Raw genomic sequence first — 27877 nt, 5'->3', positions numbered from 1 at the left:
AGTATCATTGAAAAATCTTTGTTTTTTTAACTATAATTTTTCTGTTATTTAGTATTAATATTGCAATGCACCTTGTGCATACTGTGCCTTTTTTTTTTTTTTTTTGTCTGTTTGTTTTTTGATGGTTACTTTCACTTTTAATCTTTATTGTTCTTGGGAGGCATTTCAGTTGGTAGACAGCAGCCAATAACATAAACAATTAACATTGAACAAAAATAAAAAATCTTATGAGCTATTTATGAAAGTAGGCCTAACTGTCAGAATAAAATAAATAAAATTATGCAAATCTCATACAGGGACCAGGGAGCTACTCACCATCCACGAAGACGATGAAATTAACCCTCAGTTTATTATAGTTTATTATAGCAATTTTTTTGTTTACAAAAGAATAAAAGATGCGGTTATCAGTAAATTTAAGAGTCAAAGATGCTTTATATTAGACGTCACACCGTGATGTCACTTTTGTATTTATGGGATTGTCCCAGGATGTGTATGAATGCGAGCACAAAAAATTAAAATTACACGAAAGCTTTTGCAGTGTGAATGAACAAATTCTGCAGTCCCAGAACAGTTTCTGGATTGACTTTTCCCGGGATTAATCCCGGGATCTGTGTGTGAAAGAGGCTTAAATGTTATACCACCTCTTGTGGTCTCCCTGAGCTATTACACCTGACTGTTAAACAGAAGGCCAACTGAGTGAATTGGAAAGCATGCAAATTAGGCTTCTTATTTAAATGTTAGCTAATTTTAATATATCAATGCCTCAAAAATATGTAGATAAAATAACATGCCGATCAATAATCGATATATCGATATTTCATGACATCCCTCCCTATTAACTATCATTTTTAAGGTTTTCTTAGCATCCTGATAGAAGCAGAAGTTACAGCACTAAATCAGGCATTCAGACATCAATAAAATGCCCAGTATGATTTTGGTGGGGGAAGGAGATAGAATTATGATTCAGGATACAGGATATAAACACTGTTTCTTCCTTCAGTCTCGTAGTGTGGATAAACAGCATGCCGTTATCAACTACAACCCTGCCACAGATGAGCACCTGGTCAAGGATCTGGGGAGCTTGAATGGGGTAAGTCTAAAAACAATAATAGATTTTAAAAATAACTTATAATCTTTTAAATACTATCCTACTGTGTTTAATAGGGGTTGCACAGAATAGTCGAATACAACTATTGTAGTCGACACTGGCAACCTGAAGTAGACTAGTCACTCACCATGTGATAAATAAAACGTGTCTGTAGGAAATACAGCAGGTGCATCCTTCAAGAACGCGATTCGGCAACAGTTTAGAAAAGCGCTTCAAGTTGGAGTTCACTTGACGGAATGCATCCCCATTGCCCCCCAAAAGCTATGCAGTATTATTAACATGTAAGACAATAGGAGGGTTAAACATGCATGGCGTAGCTTTACACCAGCGCAAATAATGTCTGTTTTAACTGGATTGTTAGAGAATTAGATGTAGGTTTTTGCACTAAAATACCACATGCAAAAGTAGCAAAACTGTTGTTGTGAAAGACTTGAAAAACTTGATTCTCTTTACATGTTAGCTTTGAAAATAACTGGACAAAAGTAACAGACAGATTGCCTTAAATACAGTGTTTAATTAGGATGCTGTTGAAGACTTCATCTTGAAGTTTCAGAGCCAATCCCAATGCCTTGGCACAGGATGTAGAGGAATCCTCCACATAAAACATACTCCATTCTGAAGCATAACCCTAGCTGCAAACCAACAGAACTGATAGTTTGTCTGTATTTTGTTGCTGTTGTCTAATGTTTCAGGTTTATTTATTTAAACTATTTAATCTGTTAGACAGTTGACAGCCCAAGACAGGGAACATTCTTGCCCAATACATCTGTCTTTTGGGTTTAGATTAAAGGTAAAGTGGAGTTATATTTCTTTCTATTCTTTTCTTTTACCATTTCAGACCTTTGTGAATGACTTGAGAATTCCAGACCAAACATACATCACTCTCAAGCTGTCGGACATTGTTCGTTTTGGATATGATATCCTTTGACTGTAACTGACAGAATTTTCACAGGAAGGATTATTGATAGTTGCTTTACTGTAAATAATGTTCTGCCAGAATACAGAGGCTTTCTGTCTGATGGGAAGCAATGTCATATTAAAAATTAACCAGATTGCTACAATGAACACTTTGAGACAGAACTAGTCACTGGATATGTTCACTGATTTGTCAGTTTTTTTTTAGGCAGTTTGTAGGCCATACATGAGATATCCTCAAGCACGTCTGTATATTCTGCTTTGTTTCCAGAGTAATGTTCATGCAATAATCAGCTGCTGACCACAAAATCTGCTCACTAATTTCTTTACTATTGTCTGTACAACCTGATTTGCATTAAATGGTTTATAATCAATTTCAGACTAACCCGTAAAAGATGCTTCACGTCAGTCAGATGGCCCCTGCCTAAACGGGTGGTTCTTGGCCAGAATTAGCTGCAAAGTAGAACATACTTTATGCCTATAGCCAAAAGTCTAGCTACTGTATGTGAGATTGCATTTATCGTACTTCAAAACTACACTCACTGAGAACTTTATTAGGAGCACTATGGTTCTAATATAGTGCCCAACGTGGTCTTCTGTTGTTGTAGCATATCCGCCTCAAGGTTTGATGTGTTGTGCATTCTGAGATGCTATTCTGCTCACTACAATTGTACAGAGTGGTTATTTGAGTCACTGTAGCCTTTCTGTTAGCTCGAATAAGTCTGGCCATTCTCCGTTGGCCCATCTCACCAACAAGGCGTTTCCGTCTGCAGAACTGCCTCTCACTGGATGTTTTTTGATTTTGGCACCATTCTGAGTAAACTCTAGAGACTGTTGTGTGTGGAAATCCCAGGAGATCAGCAGTTACAGAAATACTCAAACCAGCCCATATGGCATCAACAATCATACTACGGTCGAAATCACTGAGAGCACATTTTTTCCCGACTCTGATGGTTGATGTGAACATTAACTGAAGCTCCTGACCCGTATCTGGATGATTTTATACATTGCACTACTGCCACATGATTGGCTGATTAGATAATCGTATGAAGATTAGGTGTACATGTGATCTTTTATAAAGTGCTCAGTGAGTGTATATTATGTGTTCTCTAAAGAATTAGAAAATTAAATGTTTAATAGTTGTTGCATGCACTGACCATTCTGCAGAATATAGATTCAGATCTTTCTTAACAATTTATCTAAAATCTGCCTCTGTCTAGATAGCTAAATAAACAAATAACCTATTTTAAAATCATGATCATGACAAATTATTGATTATTTAATGTTTAAAACGTGTATAAATTGAACTAGTGGTGTATTTGCTTAACATCAAGAGCACATTCCCATGTGTATGTTCTGGAGAAGAGTCAACATAAAGTCCCGGAAGAGGCACTTAAGGTATGTTTGAATGTCTTAGTGAATTTGTATTTATCTGTTATGTCCAGGGAAATATTTTCACAGCTTAATTTGATGAGCAGATTTTCAAGTATATTTGTTGAAAGAAATGGTTATTATAGTGAGCCAGTGAGCCATGTATCACAGTATTTGAAATGTTGAGTACACAGTTATCAAATGTCTTACATATTTATATATATATATATATATATATATATATACCTAATGATTTAAAAATGTTGGATTTTTCACATTTATTTTTAAATGTCCTAAAAGCGATCAGCAACTACAGAATCAACAAAGCAGAAATTGGTGTTGTTTGTAGGTGTAACAAGCACATATTTGAATGGCTTTCAGTGTGCTTTCATTCATTTGTATGCCCTGTATAAATACATATTTTATATTGCCTTTTTATGTATGTATTGTTTATAATAATATATGAATTATTAAGATTAAATATAAAAAAATGTTTTGTAAATTTTATGTACATCTAATTTTTTGGTTTGGCTGCCCCCTGTTGCTTTAGCATGAAAAATACACCAGTCAGCTGCAGATGGGCCTTAAAACCACAGAGGGGAAGCAACAAAATCTGCAGGAAGAGAGGTCCAAATTAGAGCGGTCTGAACGCAAGAGTCTCACAGGTCAGAGTGATAAAGTAGAGCAAAAGAAAAATAATGAGAGAATAACAGAAATGATAAGAGATTTCGCATCCGATTTTCTTTATTTCCATATTTCACTTCAAAATGCTCTGTAGCATGTTTCTAATCTTGTCTACAGCCTTTGTGCTAAGCTCTGTTTATCTGCAGCACTGCAGTACAGTGGGCTGGTGTATATTGTAGACCCCTCCCATTTGAGCTCTTGGTCATCTGACAGATGCTAAAGATAATCCTCATGCCTAGTCCTGCTGCAGGCACTGCATTTACATGTCCATCAATGAGAAGTCATTGGCTGTCATCATGTATCACATGACTCTGTGATCTCTCAGTGTACAGTATAAAGCCCAGTGCTGAAATGCACATTAATTCCATACACACTTGTGCATGGAAGCCTGTATCTATTGTTTTGTATTAGGTGGCTCCGTATGCCCCCTCCTGACAGTGATATAGTGATGTTTTTAAAAAAAAAAATTGTATCAGGAAATCTTTTTATTTTATCTTATTCTTAGTTTCTACTAATTGATTTGCTTTTGAGTCGTGAACTTCTGTTGTTTTTAAGCGTGCTAGAATTGTTTGTTGAATAAATTGTGCTTAGAATAGTATCTAACTCATCTCCTTTTCCCCTCTATTACACATACCGTCTCTTCCTCTGTACATGTGTGTTATTGTGTCTCTTCAGAGGCCCCTTTGCCCAGACCCACACCATTGTATGGTCAGCCATCATGGTGGGGAGAGGAGGACTCTGGGAACAAGGGAACACACAATGAAATGCGTAGGCCAGGTGACGGTCATTCAGGTAAACACTTGTCCTCCCTAACACCAGCTTTTATGTGTTATTCATATGGACATTCATATCATTACTAAGATTACAGTTTGGTGTGGGTGTCTGTTGACAGAAGTCACTAAGGAGGGCCCGACAGTTGAGGATGAATTCAGCAGTTCTGTTCAGGAGATCCGTGACAGCCAGGCCAAGTCATCCTACCTGTACCACCGGGAGCCCAGCTACTTTGAAATCCCAACAAAAGAGGTTCAGACGGACCCCAAGTCCCCAGTGACGGACCTGAGCGACATTCCAACCAAAGACACAGATGTTCGTTTGACCTCCACACCTCCAGTTGCCCAGAGTCATGCTTCTTTTACCATTGAGTTTGACGACTGCATGCCAGGCAAGATTAAAATCAAGGATCATGTGACTAAGTTTTCCTCGCGTCAACGAAGCAAGCAGCAGCCGCCCTGTAAACCTCTGGCAGCCACACCTACAGATGTGCTTTCAGCTGAAAGCAAGGTAGCAGACTGGCTTGTGCACCGTGATGTTAGCATGATGTGCAGGCGGCCACCTTGTGAGGATGAGTACAGCACTAAGAGTGACCTGGCAATGCAAATTAGAACACTCAAAGGTAAGAGACAACTTCCACTCCCATAAAAATACAGCTACACTGCCTTTTAAAAATGGATCCTAGTTTATAATAACCAGTGACAGCTATTGTTCCCAAAAGCTACTCAAACTACTACCCAAACAGTAAAATGTCTTAACGAATATAATTATCTAAGCTCAGAAGTGATTTACTACCCAATAGGCGAAATATCCAATAATGGAAGCATAAATAAATGTGTTTCATCAGATTGCAAACTGCGTGTGTATCTCGGAGCCACAGAACACTCTGCGCTCGATAGCGGTGCTTTTGCATTTCATACACTGTCAGTCATGTACATCACTGTTTCAATTATTGGCTGTTTGTTGCAAAGTCCCACCCATTTGAAAGCTCAACCAATTATCATATAGAGAGGCCAGGCTTCCTGACAGGTCAAAAATACATTGGTTTAAAGGCCAATGTCCAAGAAGAAACCCAAAAATGATGTGTTTAGAGCCAAAGTCCAATGAACATCCACTGTAATCTAATGGTACCGGTATCTGCCATAGACTTCCATTGAAGCACAGCTTCGATAGCGCTGTATGGGCCATGTGTCCTCTGACTCCTATGGACATATTAATGAAGGAAAAAGCAGACTGTGTTACTTGAATGAACAGCGTGATAGTGATGTGTGATATTTTACACTTTTATTCGCTAAAATATTAAAATAGACAAGGAGTTATATTTAATTACATAGATTATTTGTAATGTAGTTATTAAATGAAGGTTCGAGAGGAGCCTTCCCATCTAATCTGCCAATTAACTGTAGCATATACACTCACTGAGCACTTTACTAGATTACTAGATTCATTTGATTATCTAATCAACCAATCATTTGGCAGCAGTGCAGTGCATAAAATCAAGCATATACGGATCAGGAGCTTCAGTTAATGTTCACATCAACCATCAGAATGGGGAAAAAATGTGATCTCAGTGATTTGGACTGTGGCATGATTGTTGGTGCCAGACGGGCTGGTTTGAGTATTTCTGAAACTGCTGATCTCCTGGAATTTTCACGCACAACAGTCTAGAAAGCTGTGTCTATTTTCTTCCTGCATGGATTGTTTGTTAATAGTCCGCTGTGAAGTCCGCTCGACAAAAGTGCAACATGTGTACATATTGGCCGCAAAGGAGATGGTTGTGAGCACCAATCTACAACCTAAAATGACAAATGAAACACAATATGGTCTTGTGGACTTCATAGATAAGCATGAGTGAATCCAAAAGACGCTAAGTCCACATTAAGTGCGCCTTTTGGGACAGGACTATAGTTTAACTGTGATATTTTCAATAAGATCATGGTAACCACAGGTAAAATGATAGATGGTTTTTTGCAAAACAAACTATGGTGCTTGTTATAACAAATTGTTGCCTAAACACATTTAGAGACTATAACCACTACTGGCATAATTAGTTCTTGAATAAATTGGTATTAATCTACAACAATTACTACTATAGTAAAACCATGGTACATTTTTGTAAGGGAATGAATAATGTTATTTAAAGGTAACTACGTCAAGATTATGTGCATAATTTGTAAATCTAAAGTTTTTTGTCTTAGTTTGTACATAAAATGTCAACATGAAGGCTGACTTTGACGTGCTATATAAACTGTACATATTTAGGACACCATCATGAAGATGGAACCCAGAGTGATTCAGATGACCCAGTAATGAAAGAAAAACGCAGCAAGTCTCATCATTCCATGCAATCCCAATCATCAGTACAGTCACACCAATCAACTCAATCAAAGATATCCAAACAGTCAGAATCAGTTCTTTCCCAGCAGTCCATCTCAATGCAGAAATCTCATTATCCTCAGTCAGTCTCACCACCAAAACACCCTCAAGTAGATAATGAGGAAACTGAAACTCTACCTGTCCAAGAAGCTTCCTCTCCACCCCATACAGAGGTTAAGCCCATTTACCCTGAGCTTCATGCCCAACAGGCCTTCATAATTGAGTTCTTTGATGATAATCCCCGAAAGAAGCGCTCACAGTCCTTTACCCACAACTCTGCTAATGCTGATTCATACTCTGCATTGAAGGCAAAACTAGAAAGACGCAAAGGTGGAGCTCATAGTGAAAGGCCTGCCTCTGTTCATGGACATATTCCTCCAACGCAGCAGATCACTGTTCCACTGAAAGGTTCAGGCCCTGGAGGTCCACAGCGGTCAAGCTCCCTGAAGAGAGAGAAGACAGAAGATAGTGGAAACAGCGCATCTTTATTGGGAACCTCGTCTCGCTCCACACCAGCCATCACCATCAAGCCTTTTGGTAGTGTGGGCAAAAAGTCTAAACAAGCTCAAGAATTTGCTGCAGAGTTCCTGAAAGACACAGGAAAGACGTCCCCACCTCCCATGTCTGCGCCACCTGTGATGATGTCCCCATCACACACTCATTTACCTTCTTCAACAGAGCCATTTGGGCCTTCTTCTGTATCCTACCCATCTTCTCCATCCCAGCTGCCTGCATTGTCCCAGTCTCTTCTCCCAGCATCCTCCCCTGTCCCTGTCCCTTCACATGCCCCTGGGAGGGCTCCAGTTTCTAGTGCCTCGCCAGTCTGTTCTGCTGGGTCATCTGTGCCCCAGTTTTCACCATTAGGAGTAAGTGGTGTAGACACTAAGGGCACAAGAGTGACACGAACCGAGGAGGAGGATAGTTTGAGTGATGCTGGTACCTACACTATTGAGACTGAGTCACAAGATAAGGAAGTGGAAGAGGCTAGAAGTATGATTGACCAGGTGACAAACCTTTTTTTTTTTTCTTGGGAAAGAGATATTACCAGTTAAGTTTTTCTTATCCCTGTTTAATGTGTAGGTACAACTGTATGAAATCTGTTTGTAGGTTAATTTCCTGAAGACACTTTCAAAACATTGTTCTTTATGTTGGAGCTGTCCAACTGTCAACTTCTGGCTCAACCAATAGTGATAGTTTGGGGTGGGACAACCTGTTTGATCTGTTTTCTCTGAACATTGGAAGAAGGGGAAGTTTGGGAGACTTGTTTGGAAACAATGATTATTTTTTGCAATTCCATTTAATGCCACTAGTGTGACAGAAATTGCACACTTCACCTTTAAATATATTAACCTATTATATATTTTATTTACATAACATTGCATGCATTTGTATCCCTTTATCAATAGATGTTGTGTAGTTACTGTATGGCCAATACACAGTGCTTGTAGCCTTTAAATTATTATTGTAAATCATATCTGTTCACAGGTGTTTGGTGTGTTAGATGCACCAGAGTACAGTGGTCAGACCCTTGGAGTTTATAGACCTGTCATCGATGATGACAAAGAGGAGCAAGTATTCTTTAGTCATAGCCATCATGGGGCAGTTTATGTAATATCGACATCAGCACAGGGACATGGTGGGGACCAAGTCAGTTCAGTGCAGGTACTGCCATTACAATATTCCCAGACAAAAATATTCTCCTTCATTAATGAAATCAGTGAATAGTGAATAGTTACAAATCAATTAAACTGTGATTGCTGTTTTTACGGCCTGTGATTTAGGCACATGCTGACATGGCAGGGCCTAAATGGGTTTCACGCTGGGCCAGCTTAGCGGACACTTACAGTGACCCTGGGGCAACACAAGGATCCATTGGCACCACACCTCAAGGGGGATTTGCAGACAGAGGTATATTTAGTGACAAATTGCAAATCAGTAGTGGTGTTTGAGCTTGGAGGCATTGCATTAGAAATAGTGCTATGGGCTAAATAATAACTATTTTCACTCTTTTGATTTTGAAGATGGCAGAGAGACATTAATAGTTAGTCAAAGCTTGGATATCTCAGAATCTGAGGGCATTCAAGGGTCCAGGACTAGACGACAACTTCCCCAGGTCCCACCTGGAGAAAAACTGGAGAATATAGCCCCCAGTATATTTATCCGCCACGAGACAAGCATGGATCATGAGCCACCAGAGAAAGGTTCCAGAGCACCAGAACAGGAGGACTGCACTCAAAGGCTACGTGTCCAAGACGATGTAGACCCAGACAGTCTGAGTGACACCAGCCGTTCAGATGACAGCTCTATCCTTGATAGGAGTGGAAGGAGCCAAGGAAAAAGAGGAACCACAGCACACTCACCATCTGAAGATGTCAACCATTCCAGAGTCAGAGGGATGGCACCACCCACTCCCAAACCCACTTCATTTTATATTGGGTCTGAGGATGGTTCATGCAAGTCAGATACATCCAAAAGCCCCATTCTGTCACAGCCAGAGAGAGAATACTCTCCCAAGATACCTCCAACCACTGTCTTGATACAACACTTGAGTGGCCATGAGCCTAGGCGGCCAGTGAAGCCCAACTCGTCAGCACCAAATCTTCAGACCCAGGACAGGGATGTGGTGCCCACCAAAGATACCTCCACCTCATTTGTTCGACAGGAGAGTTTTACCAAAGATAGGCCAAATGATAACATCCAAGTAAAGAAGCTGCCACATATCTCCAGTCATCCTGCTTTGAGAAGCTTGGATGCAGACGAAGCTGTCCGAGGTACATCTCCCTTTCCTAAGGAAGCTGAAAGATCTTTGGTGTCACCAGAGGACAAGTTACCCGGATCAAGTCAACAGTCAAAAAAGGGGAGCTCTCCTGCACAAGAGGACTCTCTGTCTGGTGAATCTGACATTGACACTGCTAGTACTGTTAGTATGGTCAGCAGTAAAAATGCCCCTATCAGTGCACCTAAGAAGCGCACTACTGCAAGTGACAAACGTAAGGAGAAATCATCTTCCAGCCTACCTGCACAAGATAAAGGACGACAACCTACAGCCCGTGAGCGACTATCAGAAAAACGCAGAAATCATGCCACTGCAGAAAATACCAGTAAAGCTGAAGTATCCCGTCGCCTCCATCTCCGTCGCAGTGCTGGTAACCGTGGTTCTTTAGATCTTTCAGAGAATCAGCATGGTCAACAGGTTTGGAATGAAACCGCTTCTTCTGACCATGAGTCAATTTCACGGCCGAACGGCCGCAAGAAACTCACTGCACCCTTACAGAAGGAGGACCCCAATAAGGTGACCAAAGGAGGCCATCAGGTGCTGACCCGATCCAATAGCCTTTCAGCCCCAAGACCAACCCGTGCCTCCATGCTCCGGCGAGCCCGGTTAGGTGAGACCTCTGACAATGAAGGGGCAGAGACAGACCGTGGATCTCAGAGCTCCGACCACACAAAGACTCCTGCTGAAGGAAAGAAACTTTCAAGGCTGGACGTTCTTGCCATGCCTCGGAAACGCACTAGGTCCTTCACCGTTCCAAGTGACAATGAGTCAACCTCAAACAAGCATGGAATTTCAAACCGTTCTGCAGATACGAGTAGCAGTGCAAGGAAAGGGGCTTCAGGTGAGATGAGGCACCCTACTAGCAAAGGGACTTCATCAACAGGGAAGCACTCCTCAACTCGTAACCGTTCTAACAAGGTTAATCACAGTAGCACAACTGGTGAGTATCAGTCAAATTATTTCTCCTAAATCTCAGTATATTCTCTACCTAAGTTCCCCTAGATCAAGGTTAGTGACTCAAGTGCCATAAAATTGGCATTTCCCTTTCCCTTTATTCTTTTTTAAAACTTAAGGTTCCCACCGTAGGCAAAAGAATTCAGACTATTCCTCTACCTCAGAGGAGGATTTTGAGACCAGCACCAACTCTAAACACAAACGTTCCCACTCCTCGGCCTCAACTCAGACACAGACACCACAGAAGTCCGTTCAAATGCGGCTAAAATGCAGCTCTTTGGAAACAGAAGAGGATGATGCTCAGAATGAACACTTCCAGAACTGGTCTACTCATAGCGCAGAGATTGCCAGGTTAATTTTGTGATTTATTTTTGATGGTGTCATGGTGTCATATGCTTATAAATTACGTAGTTTTTGCATGCATATTTATGATTTTTATTTTATTTATCATGCTCATTTCCTTTAGGCTGAGTCAAGACCTGGCCAAAGATCTTGCCATTCTTGCACGTGAAATCCATGATGTAGCAGGGGATGGTGACTCCCAGACATCCTCTGGAATGGGAACTACCACTTCCCCTGGTTCCATGCCCAATACCCCTGCATCCACTATTTCAACCAGAGAGGAGGTGGGCCTAAAGGTTTTTGTTTGTTTGTTTGTTTGGTCAAATTACATCCCATCATATACATTGACCCATATGAAGCAGAACATATCATATATTCTCCTCATTAGCACAATACAGTATAATGAGGTGATTGTGGTTTGGAGCCATGGTGAGAGACCATGATACACCTCATGATAATTATATTGTGTCCCAAAACACAACAGGACTAAGAGTAAGACTAAGATGCATACATTTTGTTGTATTTTATCTCTTTTGTGCAGGGACCATATGCATCATTACAGAGGTTCCTGTCACCTCAGGTGCTGAGTTCATCACTCATTATCACAATGTGGTGTTCAAACTTAAAACACTTGCTCTGTGAGCCAGTGTTAGTGTACTAACAGCTGTCAGATGTCCACTTTTGGAACATGTTGTTGAAACTGCTACCTCACTTTTTTATTTGCATGATGGAATTGCCTATTGCATGAAAAAGCACTTCCAATCTAACACGTAAGGCTGTATGTTCACATTTAGAATATTTTCGAAGTATATCTTGGAGGAATTAGGTTCAAAATGGCTGTGCTGTGAACATAGAGCCCTTTCCTATTCACAAGTGAATTAGCATGATCATACAGATACCTTCCCAGAGTTTTAACCCTCTTAAGCTAATTTCACAGTAATCCGTAAGCTTAGAGGTTTTTGTCTCTTAACATCAAGCTCTAGTCTTAACCTGCCATTGTCATGTCCAAGTGTTCTTACTAGTGCTTTCCCATCCCTGATTAATCTGCAGCTGGTACAGCATATACCCGAGGCAAGTCTGAACTATCAAAAGGTTCCTCCAGGCTCCACTAGTCCAATAGACCAGGACTCAAATATGAACGACCATGACAGTTCCAGACGGCGTCCCTGGAACCGTGAAGAGGTCAAATTTAGTCAAATCCTTTCCTTATTACACTAATAAACTGATCCATTAGCCATTTACTCAGGGTGTCATAGCTTACACAGCCAATGGCCTCTCAGATACTGCAATTACATCTTTACTAATTTTAACCTATGACTCTTTTTTAATCACAGGTCATTCTAGACAATCTAATGTTGAACCCAGTGTCCCAACTCTCCCAGGTTATCAGAGAGAACACCGAGCAACTGGCAGAGAAAATGAAGTAGGTGCAATTGATTAAATCTGTTATTCTAATTCTGAATCCTAACCAGGAATGAGCAGCATGCATACCATTGGTACATACTGAATACTGGTGTGCATTAAACAACTATGTTCTGATTGGCTTTGATTTCATCACTTCGCAGCAGTTTTTCATTTCAGTGAGGATAGAAAAATTACTTGACGCTGGAAACTTGTCACCTGATACTGATCATTTTTGCTTAATTTTATAAAAGGGAAAGAATTGTCAATACTATCCAAATGTTTTGTCTGTATAGTTTTACAATATTATGTCTCTTTTAGGGTTATGTTTCAAAACAAGACTGAGGTTTGGGAAGAAATAGAGGCAAAGATTAATGCTGAAAATGAGGTTCCCATCCTTAAGACATCCAACAAGGTACATGCCATCCCGATCACAGACAATTTCAGTGACCAAACTTTTACTCCAGAGAGGTTTCTTCATTTTTAATTTATTTTCATTACTTTGCATACAGGAAATCTCATCAATTCTCCAGGAACTGAGAAGAGTCCAGAGGCAGCTTGAGGGTAAGTGTAATAGCATTAAATATTTAATGAAGATTGTAATTCTTGTGTCATTAGTGTCACCGAACAAAAGTATTTTAACATAAAACGTATCACTAGAGCTGTCAAATTAAATGTTTTAACGCATACAATTAATATGTTTAACATGTTAAATTTTTAATGTGCCAATTTGACATTCTAACTGATTCTGTTCTGTGTGATTTCTAAAACCTGATCGTAGCCCACAGAGCAACTGTAGCGCAAGTCTCTATGAACTCAGTGTTTTCATCTACCATGTGTTTTGATGCAGTTTAAGAAAAAAATGTGCAAGTGAGACATGTGCTGTTGCATACATTTATGTTATGTGCTTCAACCACACAAATTCCCAAACCTAATAATTAGGGCTGTCAATGTGCCAATTAATTAATCACATTAATATAGTTATAAATATATATAATACAAAAAAAGTGTTTAAAAGTCAAAATATTGTTTATTTCCGTATCATTGAACGTAACCCTATTGTTGGCCTACTTATGTCTGAGCTATTTAACATTTTTGGTCTATGTACTCATGAGTCAGTCGGATGCTTCTGGAGCATGTCACTTTGGTTGCATTTTTAGAACGCTGTGTCAAGTTAAAGGTAGTTCGAAATCGGACTGGGTAAAAATATATTTTTTCCGATGCATCGCGATCTTCACTTGAAAGATCTCGATTATCGATTCTTAAATCCCAAGATCGATCTTTCACTCAGAGGCAACACTCTTAGGGTGGGCTAAATAGTTGGCACTAACAAAAATGATATTAGCCAAAAAAAAAATTCAAAATAATCTGGGTATGGTACCATGCTAATACCATGGTATTCTTGAAAGCTTCTTCTTTTTTTTTTTTTTTTTGTATTAACAATTTTATTGATTTAAAAAAAAAAAAACAGGATTACACAAACAGATCATACACACATTGAATCAATTTATAAAATTGTATGTCCCTTCCCCTGAAGACCCCCCCCCCCCACTACATACATCCAGTGGTCCGACACAAAATGAAAGAAACCACACATATATATATATATATACAGAAAAAAAAAAAAAAAAACAGGCAAAGGAAACACTTAAGAATAAATATATATATAAAAACAAAAGAAACAAAATCAGATTTAACAAATATATACCGAAACCAAACAAAATGTCTCTCTCCACAACCTGTCACTAAGCACCCTCCAAAAAGGCCAAAAACCTGCCCCATTTTCTGTCATATGCAGCCAAATTGCAAGCCGTCTATACAACATCTCATCAAATGATGCTACCTTGCCCAATTCGGTGCACCATTCATAAAAAGAGGAAGCGTTCGTAGATTTCCAACCTCTCAAAATTATCTGTCTCCTGAACATCACGCCGATGAGGACCCAGCTCTTTGCATATCCATCAGCTATATCAATAACCGCCCCATCACCCAACACACAAAGTCTGGGACAGAACAGAACCTGAGTGCCCAGGACCTCATAAACAAAATTCTGGACTCTCAACCAAAACTCCTGAATCCTCAGACAAGACCAGCAGGCATGTATTAAATCACCATCCTCCAACTGGCATTGCCAACAAATGGGTGTGTCTTTTAAACCCAGCCTATACAATCTAGAGGGGGTCCAATATAATCGATGCAAAATCTTAAATTGCATCAGACGCACCCTTATATCTCTAGATGTAGACTTGATGTTTTTTAGAACCCTAATCCACACTCCCTCTTCCAATATTAAGTTCAAATCTTTCTCCCACAATCTCTTGAGAGAAGTTGAAGTTCCATCCCCCAGACTCTGAATTAACAGTTAGTAATACACTGATGCCTCATGACTTTCCCAAAAGCATTAATCGCCTCTCCCAGAGTATCTGCCTGTCTAGGTGGGTGCATGCCATTCCCAAAAACAGCACAGAGCAGGTGACGCAGCTGTAAATACTTAAAGAACTGAGATCTGGGAATCCCAAAATGTTGAACCATATTTTCAAACGATCTCAACACTCCGCTCTCATATAGGTCACCGAGTGTAGTAACCCCCCTCACAATCCACTCTGACCAACAGAAAGGGGACTTATCAATGTAGAGGCAACATTTAAATAAATGTCTGAACTAAACACTCTGGACACTTTTGACCATACCGAGTGCAAATCTGTGATAACGGATATAACTTAACTTCTCCAATTAATTTGTTAGAGAGGCTTTGCAATGATGAAATAAGGGCAAGAACTTCATATACAATACAAAACCAGGGAGGGGTTCTTTCAGGTGGAAGCGACCAATGACCCAAATGCCTGAGGTCAAACGCATAATAAAAATAAAACAAAATCTTGGGTAGACCTAGCCCACCTTTTTCTATCGGCCTAAGTAACTTATTAAAATGCAATCTGGGACGTTTACTATTCCAAATGAAGGACTTCGCTATGCTATCAAATTGCTTGAAATAAGAGAGGGGGACATCTACAGGGAGAGACTGTAGCAAGTAGTTAAATTTTGGAATACAATTCATTTTAATAACATTAACCTTCCCAATCATAGATAAATGTAATGAAGCCCACCTGCCCACATCACTCGAAAACCTTTTTATTAAAGGGTCAAAATTAACATGAACTAAATCAGACAAATTTGCTGGGAATAAAATCCCCAAATACTTAATGCCCTGTTTGGGCCACTGGAAGGCGCCCGGTTGGAAAGCCGTTACTGGACAGTAGGCTGTCAGAGCCAAAGCTTTGGATTTAGACCAATTGACTTTGTATCCTGAGAACTTGGAAAAGGAATTAATAATTCTGTGGAGGCAAGGCATAGATCTAGTGGGTTCAGAGACAAATAATAAAATATCATCTGCGTAAAGCAGAAGCTTATGCACCACACCTCCCGCCACCACCCCTGGAAAATCATCCTCCTTTCTTATCGCGGCTGCTAATGGTTCCAGGGCATGACAGAACAATAAAGGGGAAAGAGTGCAACCCTGCCGAGTGCCCCTATCCAGAGTAAAATAATCGGAAATTAATCCATTTGTTTGTACCGCTGCTACAGGGTGTCTATAAAGTAACTTAATCCAACCAATAAATGTACTCCCGAACCCATACATTTCCAAAATCTTAAAAAGATAATCCCATTCTACCATATCAAACGCCTTTTCGGCGTCAAGTGAGATGGCAGCGACCGGAGATTGATCATTCGCTACTGACCACATGATATTGATGAGACGCCTGATGTTATCAGAAGAGCTAAGGCCCCGAATAAACCCCACCTGATCTATATGTATAAGAGATGTCATAACCTTAATCGGTTAGCCAGAATTTTTGACAATATTTTTACATCTAGTTGGATCAGGGAGATTGGACGGTAACTTTTACACTCGCTTGGATCTTTGTCCTTTTTAAGAATCAGACTGATCCGGGTTTGTGTCATGGTTGGAGGAATCTTTCCATTCTTTAATGATTCAGTATAAACTTATAACAAAAGTGGAGCCAGTTCTGTACCATAGGATCTAAAAAATTCTGCGGCAAAACCATCTGGCCCCAGAGCCTTGCCAGTGTGTAGGGACTTAATTACCTCGTCAAGCTCCTCCAAGGTTATCTCAGAATCAAGAGAGTTTTTTTGCTCAATCGTCAGTTTAGGAAGATCTAATAGTTCCACAGAGTTTCCAATATCTTCATCAGTAGACGAAGAAGTGGAACAATAGAGATCAAGGTTGAATTCTTTAAAAGCATTATTAATATCAATGGCTGAGGTAAAAATGTCACCACCAGCAGATTTCACTGGGGGAATGATCTCTGCTTTACATATCTAGCCAAAAGCGTCCCTTTGTCACCCGACTCAAAATATGACTGTCTTGCCCTGAATAACCAAAACTCCACTTTTCACGACAAAATAGTATTATATCTATATTTCAATCGGGTCAATTCTCTGAGGCCATCAGCTGACATACGGTGCTTCAGCTCTGCCTCTGCACTTTAAATATTCTCTTCCAACTCCACGAGTTCTCGTGCTTTGGATTTTTTGATGAATGAGGCATACTGTATGATCTGACCCCTAAGAACCGCCTTAAGTGCCTCCCAAGCCATGCCCACAGAGGATACTGAGGACCAGTTGGTCTCCATATAAACATTGATTTCAGACTTTAGCATTTGTTGGAAATCAGGATTTTGCAAAAGGGACACATTAAGGCGCCAACTATATGATTTCTTTTTCTCTATATATGGCAACACCTCTAAACTCACCAGGGCATGATCTGTGACTAAGATATTTAAAATTGAGCAATCAACAACAGATGAAATTAGGGATTTGGATATATATATATATATATATATATATATATATATATATATATATATATATATATATATATATATATATATATATATATATACAAAATCTATTCTAGAATAAATCTTATGGACTGATGATAAAAAATGTATAGTCCCTACCAGATGGGTTCAAAAGTCTCCAAATATCCGTAAGACCAAGATTTTTACACATCCTGTGAAGCATCAATGTTGCTCTAGGGGGTTTACACACTTTGGCTTCACTGTGATCAAAAGATTAAAGTCTCCTCCCAATATTATATCATGAGGTGTGCCAGTGGTTTGCAGCATTCCTTCAAGATCTATAAAAAAGCCCTGATCATCAGCGTTAGGTGCGTAAATATTAGCCAAAATCAACCTTTGCCCTTGAATTTCAGCTAAAACAGTAATGACTCTCCCTAATTTATCTTTAGTCTGTTTGAGACATTTGAATTGTAGATGTTTATTAATCAATATAATGACTCCCTTGCTCTTACTTGAGCCAGCACTAAAGAAAACATGTCCACCCCATATCTTCCCAAATTTTTCAGCTTCCTGCGGGGAGAGATGTGTTTCTTGAAGAAACACTATATCATATTTCTTACGTTTAACTTTCCTTCTTTTTATGGGGTGCCCCAACCCATTTACATTCCATGTGGAGAGAGATAGTACACTCATATTAAGATTTGACATTTTGATATAGTAGAAAAAATAAACTGTGTCATAAAAAAAATTATACAGACCACATTCCCCATTAGTGAAACAATCAAACCCCGAACATCCCCCCGAACAAAACAAACAGAAAAAAGAAAAATGTGCACATTAACCCCACGCACGAAAGTGCCAACCAGCGACAGTCCCTCTAAACTCAAAAGGTCCATGAATGCCCACAAGCCCCCATGACAACTTTGCCATCGGATTGCTCAATTTTGCCTCACAAATTTGTGAGGAGCCAACGCAAAAAGCAAAAAGAAACCAAAATGATGTCCAGCTTCCTCAAAAGCCAGAGTAAGTACAGCGATCGGGGCCTATCTCCCTCAGCAAATCTGTGAGCTGGGACTCTGTGAGCTCGCTCGATTTCCAGCTTGTGGCCTGTTATGTAGAACAGACTCGGGAAAAGCTCGTCCAGGAATCCCACCATATCTCTGCCCTCCTCATGCTCAGAAATTCCAACAATTCGAACATTATTCCTGCGGCTTCTATTCTCAAGATCTTCAAGCTTTTCAAGGAGATGTTCCAAATCAACTTTGGTCACGGGCAAACTGCAATGGGTCCAGTGATGGAGGCAGCACAGAGCAGATGTAATCTCTGATTAGTCTCTCAAAGCATTTGCTGATGATAGGGGTCAGAGCAACAGGATGCCAGTCATTTAAGCAAGTGATTTTGGATTGCTTTGGTACAGGCACAATGGTGGACGTTTTAAAGCATGTGGGGACTACAGACAAGGAGAAGGAAAGGTTGAAAATGTCCGTAAAAACACCAGCCAATTGGTTCGCGCACGCTCTAATGACGCGGCTCGGAATGCCGTCTGGACCCGCGGCTTTACAGATATTCATCCGTCGGAAGGATCGGGTTACATCCGCTACAGAGACGTAGAGTGAACTAACCTCTGTGGCTTCAGCCATGAGAGCTCTCTCTGCGAGGGTGGTGTTATTTCCCTCGAACCGTGCATAAAAATATTTAGCTCATCCGGGAGAGAGGCAGCGGTGTTCACGGCAGAGTTTTTATTCCCTTTAAAGTCCATGATGATATTAATTCCCTGCCACATGCTTCTAGAGTTGGTGGTGTTAAACTGTCCTTCAGTCTTGTTCCTGTACTGGCGTTTGGCTGCTCTGATTTTTTCGGAGGGCATAACTGGCTTGTTTATGCTCCTCCGCGTTCCCGGAATTAAAAGCGTAGGTCCACACATTAAGTGCCGCACGAACATTGCTATTAATCCAAGGTTTCTGGTTCAGGTAGATCCGTATTGTTTTGGATGGAACAACATCCTCTACGCACTTTCTGATTAAACACGTTACGCTATCAGCGTAAACCTCGATGTCGTCATCAGAGGCGGACCGGAACATCTCCCAGTCCGTGTGATCAAAACAGTCTTGTAGCATAGAGTCTGACTTGTCTGACCAGCACTGGATCGTTCTGAGGGCAGGTGCTTCCTGTTTCAGTTTCTGCCTGTAAGCGGGCAGAAGCAGAATGGGAGAGTGGTCCGATTTGCCAAATGGTGGGCGGGGGAGGGATTTGTAGCCATCCCGGAAGGGAGAGTAGCAATGGTCCAAAACCCGGTCCCCTCGTGTGTTAAAACTGATGTGTTGGTGGTATTTTGGTGCGATGATTTGAGATTGGCTTTGTTAAAGTCCCAATGAACACTGCCTCAGGGTGCGTGGTTTCCTGCTTGCTTATAATCCCATACAGCTCCTTGAGTGCCCGGTCTGTGTCGGCTTGTGGCGGGATGTACACAGCTGTGATAATGACCGCTGTGAATTCCCTCGGTAGCCAGAATGGTCGACATAGAAGCATGAGAAATTCCAGATCAGGAGAGCAGAAAGACTTGATAGAATGTACGTTCCTCTGATCAAACCAGCATTTGTTGATCATAAAACATACACCACCACCTCTACTTTTACCTGAGAGGTCTTTTGCTCTGTCTGCTCGGTGCACGGAGAACCCCGCGGGTTCGATGGCTGAGCCTGGAATCTCCGCAGACATCCAAGTTTCTATAAGGCAGATAATGCAGCAGTCCCTCGTCTCGCGTTGGAAAGAGATCCGTGCTCTCAGCTCGCAGAGCTTGTTGCCCAGAGACTGAACATTTGCCAGTAGAATACTGGGTAGCGGGGATCGATTTGCACGACGTCTTACTCTGATGAGAATGCCGGCTCTGTTTCCCCTTTTGCTTCTGTGTTTCCGCGGCCGGGCAGCCCAGACAAAGGGCTCCACTGGCGTGTTTGTAAACAGCGGGTCGGCATTGAGAAATTTGAAGTCCGGTTTACGGTGTGTAATAGCAGAACCAATGTCCAAAAGTGTTTGTCTGTCGTACACAATAAGGCAGACAACATCCAAGACAAAAAAACATAAGAATTGTAAACAAAACAAAAAAAACTACAACGTTGTTTCGGAGCTCGCAACGCAGCAGCCATACTCGGCGCCGTCTTGAGTCCAGGAGATGAATGCCAAGGATCTGCAAAGCTATCATTGCTGCACTTGGAGGATTTTTTGATGAGAAATCTTTGAAGTAATTTAAGAAGATCTGAACATTTTTTTCAAATTGTAATAGTACATTTTCATGTTATTAATGTCCTGACTATATATTGTGATCAGCTGAATGCCACTTTGGTGAATAAAAGTACCAATTTCTTTCCATAAGAGCAAAATCTTTACATTATTCCAAACTTTTGGCCGCCAATGTATGTTAATTAATTGCACAAAATAAACTCATTAAATGGACAGCCCTACTAGCTATTACACACACGCCTAGTTTTGTAGTTTTCTTGGAATTGAATGCGTAAACACCGGTACGTTGATGCGTTAACTATGGAAATTGTATGTGCAGGTTTGGGGAGTAAGGAAATACATGTAACGGGATTACGTATTTAAAATACAAAATATAAGTAACTGTATTCCACTACAGTTACAATTTAAATAATTGGTAATTAGTAATTAGAATACAGTTACATTCAAAAAGTATTTTGATTACTGAAGCATTTTATTGTCATTTGTTTCATTTAATATTTAGTCTTTTGTTACATTCATACGAGCAGACAGAGAAGTAAGTTTGAAGTAAGTTTGGAGCACGAGAAACAGAAATAAACCTTGTGTAAATTGTCAGCTTTACGCTAAGCTAAAATACTATTTCTAGCCATTTTACATGCACGTTACCAAGCATGATCATATTTGTTTATCAAGAAAATTCACGTTAGATTATAATTTCTTTTTTTCTAGTAAGACCTTTGATATTAGGGCAAAAATCATATTCTTGATAATAATTTTTGTTATTGTTTTCCTGTAAAAATATCTAAAAATCCTTAAAACAAGATCATCTTGTTTTAGAAACAACACTGCATAAGATATTTAGGTTTTTCAGAGAATGTATTTTTAACATGTGTATTTTGTCTTACTGTACTGGCAGAGTTTTTATAGTCAAAACAAGTGAAAAAATCTACCAGTGCTGAAGAAGTAATCCAAAGTATTTAGAATACATTACTGACCTTGAGTAATCTAATGGAATACATTACAAATTACATTTTACAGCATGTATTCTGTAATCTGTAGTGGAATACATTTCAAAAGTAACCCTCCCAACCCTGTGCATGTGATTAATCAAGATTATTATAAGGGATTGACAGCCCTACACATCACATTGAATACTGTGTTTTTATCTTTGCCATACCTTAGTGATCAACACTATCGTTGAACCTGGAGGAACCCTCAAGATGCCCTCCATGGCAACTTCTCCCGGGGGAAAGACCAAATCTGCTTCCAAGGAGTATACCAGCCCAACTTCCACTAATGCCAACACAAGCACAAAGCGAGGTCCCCGTGGGCCTGAAGGGGGGCGATATGTAGTATAAGCATCATTAACAACTGCACTTTCTTTGGAGTCTGCCATCTTCGTGGCATATTTGTAAAAATGTTGTGTTGTAAATATACGTCATATGCTTTCTGTATGACTGCTGACACTCTGCACAAGCTAAAGTAGGTGACACTGTATTTACAACAATTGTAACTCGTGGCTTGCTTGGACGATGTGGTCATTCATGGCAGAGTGAATGAGTGGGTGTTTTGTTGTTATCCGTCTTTGTAGCATTCACTCAAGGTTCAGTGTCAATCATTTCGTGCACTTGGCTGCTAATGATTTACAGCATGAAAAAAGGGTGGATACACACCACTTCTTAAGTGCTTGCCTGCAAAATCTTAATGAATTAATCTACAAGGGCATAGTCTTTAAAGGGATAATTTACCAAAATATTTAAATTCTCTCATTATTTACTCACCTTCATGCCATCCCAGATGTGTATGACTTTCTTTCTTCTGCAAAACAAAAATGAAGATTTTTAGGACAATATTTCTGCTCTGTAGGTCCATACAATGCAAGTGAATGGTGACCAGAACTTTGAAGGTCTAAAAAGCATATAAAGGCAGCATAAAAGTAATCCATATGACTCCAGTTGTTAAATCCATGTCTTCAGAAGTGATATGATAGGTGTGGGTGAGAAACAGATCAATATTTAAGTCCTTTTTTACTTTAAATTCTTCTCCCTGTCCAGTAGGTGGCGATATGCACGAAGAATGCGAATCACCAAAAACAAAAGAAGAAGAATGTGGAAGAGAAAGTGGAGATTTATAGTAAAAAATTACTTAAATATTTATCATATCACTTCAGAAGACATGGATTTAACCACTGGAGTTATATGGATTACTTGTATGCTGCCTTTATGTGCTTTATGGAACTTCAAAGTTCTGGTCACCATTCACTTGCATTGTAAGGACCAACAGAGTTTAAATATTCTTCTAAAAATCTCTGTTTGTGTTCTGCAGAAGAAAGAAAGTCACACATCTGGAATGACATGAGGGTGAGTAAATGATAAGGGAATTTTCATTTTTGGGTGAACTATCCCTTTAAGTGAGCCCTTTAATGATTGTTTTAAATGATGGTTGTCATGAAAGATTAGAATCTAATATTGGTGCTTCTGAGAATATGGCTGCTGTTGAATTCCCACACAGATCGTAAAATAGGTTAAATTATGTTAAAAAGTGGCATTGATTGTTAAGATAGGCTAAGTGTACTGTGAACATTGTGATCAAAATTGGTTTAGCATATATTTGTATTTTTTTGGTGTTGAGTGTGTGAGCGGGTGCTTAGTGCTAGATCACAATAGAATCATGTGTGATGCAGTGGAGTGTTGTTGCTATGTGTTAGAGGTGAAAAAAAGGGTTACCCACACTCTGCCCAATATACAATATTTAATGCTTTTATGATTGTATACAACAAAGTGATTGTTTTTGTTAATTTCGGATGACAAAGAACTATCTTTGTGTTTGATTGTTGCTCTGCTTCACTTAAAGGAACAAAAAACAACTGAATGTTACAAGCTAGTGCTCTCTTGTTTGTATTTTAGCCATGTAGGCGTTGTTTACTGTATGTATTTGTGATTTTGAATGTTCTAAAATGATCAGAGTGATGTTTAAAAACTGTTTCAATTGGCCAATCAGATCAAAAACAGTAACGTAACACATAAAGCTGTAATTTAGGGAGTTATAAATATTACTAACTCTTCTGTTGTATTTTAGTTTGAGCCTGGCATGTAATGTGAATGTGCAGTCAACTAATGGCACAAAGCAGATCAATAGAACAATTGTAGTTAAAAATACAGTGTAAGTCACATTGCACCTCATGCAGTTTTCAAAATGCGCTTAAATTAATACACAAACAATGTTTTAATCTGCCCATCAACACTGGGGATTCCATTTATTATTATTATTTTTATTTTATTTACTTGCACTATGTTAGTATTGTATTACCTGCTTTGTGTCAGTAATTGTGACTTACCATAACACCACTTTTTATTTATGAACATTCATTGAGCAATCCTGTTGTTATTGCATGAGGGAGATCAGTCTTGCAAAAACTATTCCTTAATATCTGCACTAAGAAATGATTGGGACCCACTTTATATTAGGTGGCCTTAACTACTATGTACTTAACCATTTGATACAATGTACTTATTATGTAAGTATATTGTAATTATACAAGTTGTTGCATTGTAATTACATTTAAAGTACTTGCATTTAATTACATTTGTAGTTACACTGTTAACTTTACCCCTAACCCAACCCTTCCTCCAAAACCTAACTCTAACCCCTAATCCTAACCCTAACCCTACCCTTACTCCTAAACCTACCCGTACCTCAACCTCAGTAGCAGCAAATGTGGGAATTTTGCAGAACAACATGTAGTTACACAGTAAATACATAGTCTTGTAGGTATTTAATGTTAGTACATAGTAGTTAAGGCCAGCTAATATAAAGTGTGGCCAATGATTGTATATACTGTATGTGTTTTATGGTTTAACAGCTTACCATCCAAACAGTTTACTTTAGTTTTGGCTGTCTGTTATGAATGGTTTGATGTATGAAAGAATGCAAATGCAAATTAAATAATTATTTTATAAATATCGCATGTGTACCATATGTAATGTAAGTGGGCCAAAGCTGTGACTTGTTTACCAGCTGTGTGTTTCTCCATAAAAAGAACAGTACTGCAGCAATTGGTGAACATTACCATTTATAACACCTAGTAAAGATAGCCGTAAATATGGTGACTCAAGATGCAATTGTTGTTTTGTGTTAGAGCAACAAGCTGTCTGTATTCCTGCATTTATTGTACAGTTTCTTTGAGTCACCATCAATAATAGGCCTTCAAATTCATTTCCAGCTTTGAACTTGTCAACTATATTCAAAAGTGAAGCTGAAAACACAATTCAAGTCTGAATCGTGTTTTGAGCAGTCTATGTATGTACTGTATTTATATCACTGGCTTTGCCCTTGATGCCAAGACATTCTCCTAGTTACATGTTTAACTTCCCTTCCCTTGAATTCCTGAGACAGGATAGTCACTTTCACGTCTATATTTAATTTACCTGCATTATAGTAAATGTGTCTACACTTAAAAACATACGTAAATATACTTGCAAACAGCTGAAAATCCAAACTGTTTTTGCTAAACCCTATTTATTTGCATTTTTATTCTCTACTTTTTTCTTTTTATCATAAGCAATGAGAAATGTAATTTCATTTTGCTATTAAATTTTAAAGAATGTCACTGATATCATTTTATGCATCATCCAAAGTGTGTATGATTTTTCATCACATTTGTAATAAACTGATTTGAACCATTAACTGTTTTTTTACTCTTACTGTAAACATAAACTACTTAACTACAAAACTAGTTACAGAAAAAAAAAGTATATTAGTGCAGGAAATACTTGTGATGAAAATTGTTCAAAAATCTTGTTCATGATAACAACTCAAGGGACACATTGCAATTTTTGAGGATTTGAAGTAATATCATGTGGCCTAATGTGTATTTTCAGTGACGTCAGTAAACACACACACACTCACTATATATATATATATATATATACACTGATGAGCCAAAACATTATGATCACCTGGCTAATATACTGTTGGCCCTCCGCCTGCCGCCAAAACAGCACCGACCCGCCGAGGCATGGACTCTACAAGACCCCTGAAGTTGTCCTGTGGTATCTGGCACCAAGATATTAGCAGCAGATCCTTCAAGTCCTGTAAGTTGCGAGGCGAAGCCGGCGTGGATTGGTCTTGTTGGTCCAGCACATCCCACAGATGCTCAATCGGATTGAGATCTGGGGAATTCGGAGGCCAGGGCAACACCTTGAACTCGTTGTCATGTTCCTCAAACCATTCCCAAACAATGTGTGTGCATCATCCTGCTGAAAGTGGCCACTGCCATCAGGAAATACCATTGCCATGAAGGGGTGTACCTGGTCTGCAACAATGTTTAGGTAGGTGGCACGTGTCAAATTGATGTCCACGTTAATGGCCGGACCCAGGGTTTCCCAGCAGAACATTGCCCAGATTATCACACTCCCTCCACCAGCTTGTCGTCTTCTCACAGTGCATCCTGGTGACATCACTTCCTCAGGTAAACACACACATGTACACGGCCATCCACATGATGAAACACTGTCCCATAAGCAGCAGGGTGTGATGCACTGTGTGTTGTGACGCATTCCTCCTGTAACCATCATTCAAATTTTCTGTGACTTGTGCCACAATAGACCTTCTGTCGGTTCGGACCAGACAGGATAGCCTTTGTTGCCGGTTTGTGGTTTGTCCCTCCTCGGACCACTGTCGGTACTCACCACTGCTGACTAGGAGCACCCTACAAGCCTTGCCGTTTTAGAGATGCTCTGACCCATTCGTCTGGTTATAACAATTTGGCCCTTGTCAAAGTCGCTCAGATATTTACTCCTGCCCATTCTCCTGCATTCAACACGTTGACTACGACAACTGATTGTTTGCTTACCATCTAATCTACCAAGACCTTGACATGTGGCCTTGTTAGGAGATGATCAACATTATTCGCTTCACCTCTGAGTGTTCATAATGTTTTGGCTCATAAGTTTATGTAATGTTCAAGCATCTGTCTGAATTACACTTCATCTGCAAACATCACGTGATCTTCCGTGACTGATGTAGGTTCAGCACACGACGGGAAGCGCAAAGTGTCCTGCTTGAAGGCTCTCTCCTAACCAGCAAATCTCGCAGATCAGTAAATCGAGATGCAGTTCAAATTGAACACACCTTTTGGCTGGTTATCTGTTAGCCAATCTTCTCGCTCACATGTGACGTTAAGCCAATTGGCTCGCATAGTGTAAGCTGATTGGTCCTTTGACTTGTAATCGGGAAGCCAATCAACTTGCTTCTCAATCTGTCTAACATTTAAATGGCTCAGTTTTGCAGATAGGCTGGTTTCTCTGCAGTGTGCTGTGAGAGTTTTTCTCTGAAACCCACCTCCACCCTAGCTTCACTGGTCTACATCTGCTACATGGGGATTGTTTGTAACGTCTACTTGTGCAGCAACATGCCCTACATGCTCGATGCAACATGTCTTGCATTTTGTCTAATTGTGCAGCAGCAACAGCATGTCCACATGGTAACTGCATATGTATGTGTATTTTTTAGCAGGGGCAAGTCTCCGTATTCCGGACTTAAAGGCATAGTTCAAAAATCATGTTCATCATACCATCCCAGATGTATATGACTTTCTTTCTTCTGCTGAAAACAAATGAGGAATTTTTTTTTTTTTAAGAATTTCTCAGCTCTGTTGGTCAATACAATGCAAGTGAATGGGTACCAAAACTTTGAAGGTCCAAAAAGCTTATAAAGACAGCATAAAAGTAATCCATATGACTCCATTGGTTAAATCCTTATCTTCAGAAGTTATATGATAAGTGTAGGTGAGAATCAGATCAATATGTATGTTTTTTACTATCAATCTCCACTTTCACATTCCCATTCTTCATGCATATCACCACCTACTGGGCAAGGAGGACAATTAATAGTAAAAAAGGACTTAAACATTGATCTGTTTCTCACCCACATCTATCATATCACTTCTGAAGACATGGATTTAACCACTGGAGTCGTATCGATGGCTTTTATGCTGCCTTTATGTGCTTTTTTGAGCTTTAAAGCTTTGGACCCTGTTGACTTGCATTATATGGACCTACAGAGCTGAGATATTCTTCTAAAAAAATGTGTTTGTGTTCAGCAGAAGAAAGAAAGTAATACACATCTGGGATGGCA

The 27877-nt window shown here is 39.6% G+C and overlaps 1 protein-coding gene across 4 annotated transcripts in view; it reads left to right on the top strand.

The window, feature by feature from the left end:
- Positions 1–22540, top strand: part of cep170bb (centrosomal protein 170Bb) — a 30945-nt gene extending 8405 nt beyond the window's left edge. The window contains exons 3-20 of one of the 4 annotated variants that reach the window (XM_051725264.1): positions 1001–1090; positions 1947–2027; positions 3365–3421; positions 3945–4059; positions 4754–4870; positions 4971–5471; positions 7112–8229; positions 8711–8887; positions 9007–9133; positions 9247–10941; positions 11075–11306; positions 11422–11581; positions 11839–11877; positions 12348–12479; positions 12632–12720; positions 13020–13113; positions 13211–13262; positions 21923–22540. In XM_051725264.1, the coding sequence (XP_051581224.1) occupies positions 1001–1090; positions 1947–2027; positions 3365–3421; positions 3945–4059; positions 4754–4870; positions 4971–5471; positions 7112–8229; positions 8711–8887; positions 9007–9133; positions 9247–10941; positions 11075–11306; positions 11422–11581; positions 11839–11877; positions 12348–12479; positions 12632–12720; positions 13020–13113; positions 13211–13262; positions 21923–22098 (5052 nt within the window). In that variant the 3' untranslated portion in view covers positions 22099–22540. Of the gene's footprint in view, positions 1–1000; positions 1091–1946; positions 2028–3364; positions 3422–3944; positions 4060–4753; positions 4871–4946; positions 5472–7111; positions 8230–8710; positions 8888–9006; positions 9134–9246; positions 10942–11074; positions 11307–11421; positions 11582–11838; positions 11878–12347; positions 12480–12631; positions 12721–13019; positions 13114–13210; positions 13263–21922 lie in introns of all 4 variants that reach the window. The other 3 variants (XM_051725263.1, XM_051725265.1, XM_051725266.1) reach the window with 3 other exon arrangements.
- The last annotated feature ends 5337 nt before the right edge of the window (positions 22541–27877 follow it).

The sequence above is a fragment of the Myxocyprinus asiaticus genome, chromosome 19 (assembly GCF_019703515.2).
Source record: "Myxocyprinus asiaticus isolate MX2 ecotype Aquarium Trade chromosome 19, UBuf_Myxa_2, whole genome shotgun sequence".
Classification (NCBI taxonomy): Eukaryota; Metazoa; Chordata; class Actinopteri; order Cypriniformes; family Catostomidae; genus Myxocyprinus; species Myxocyprinus asiaticus.
This window is presented reverse-complemented; position numbering and strand designations above follow the sequence as displayed.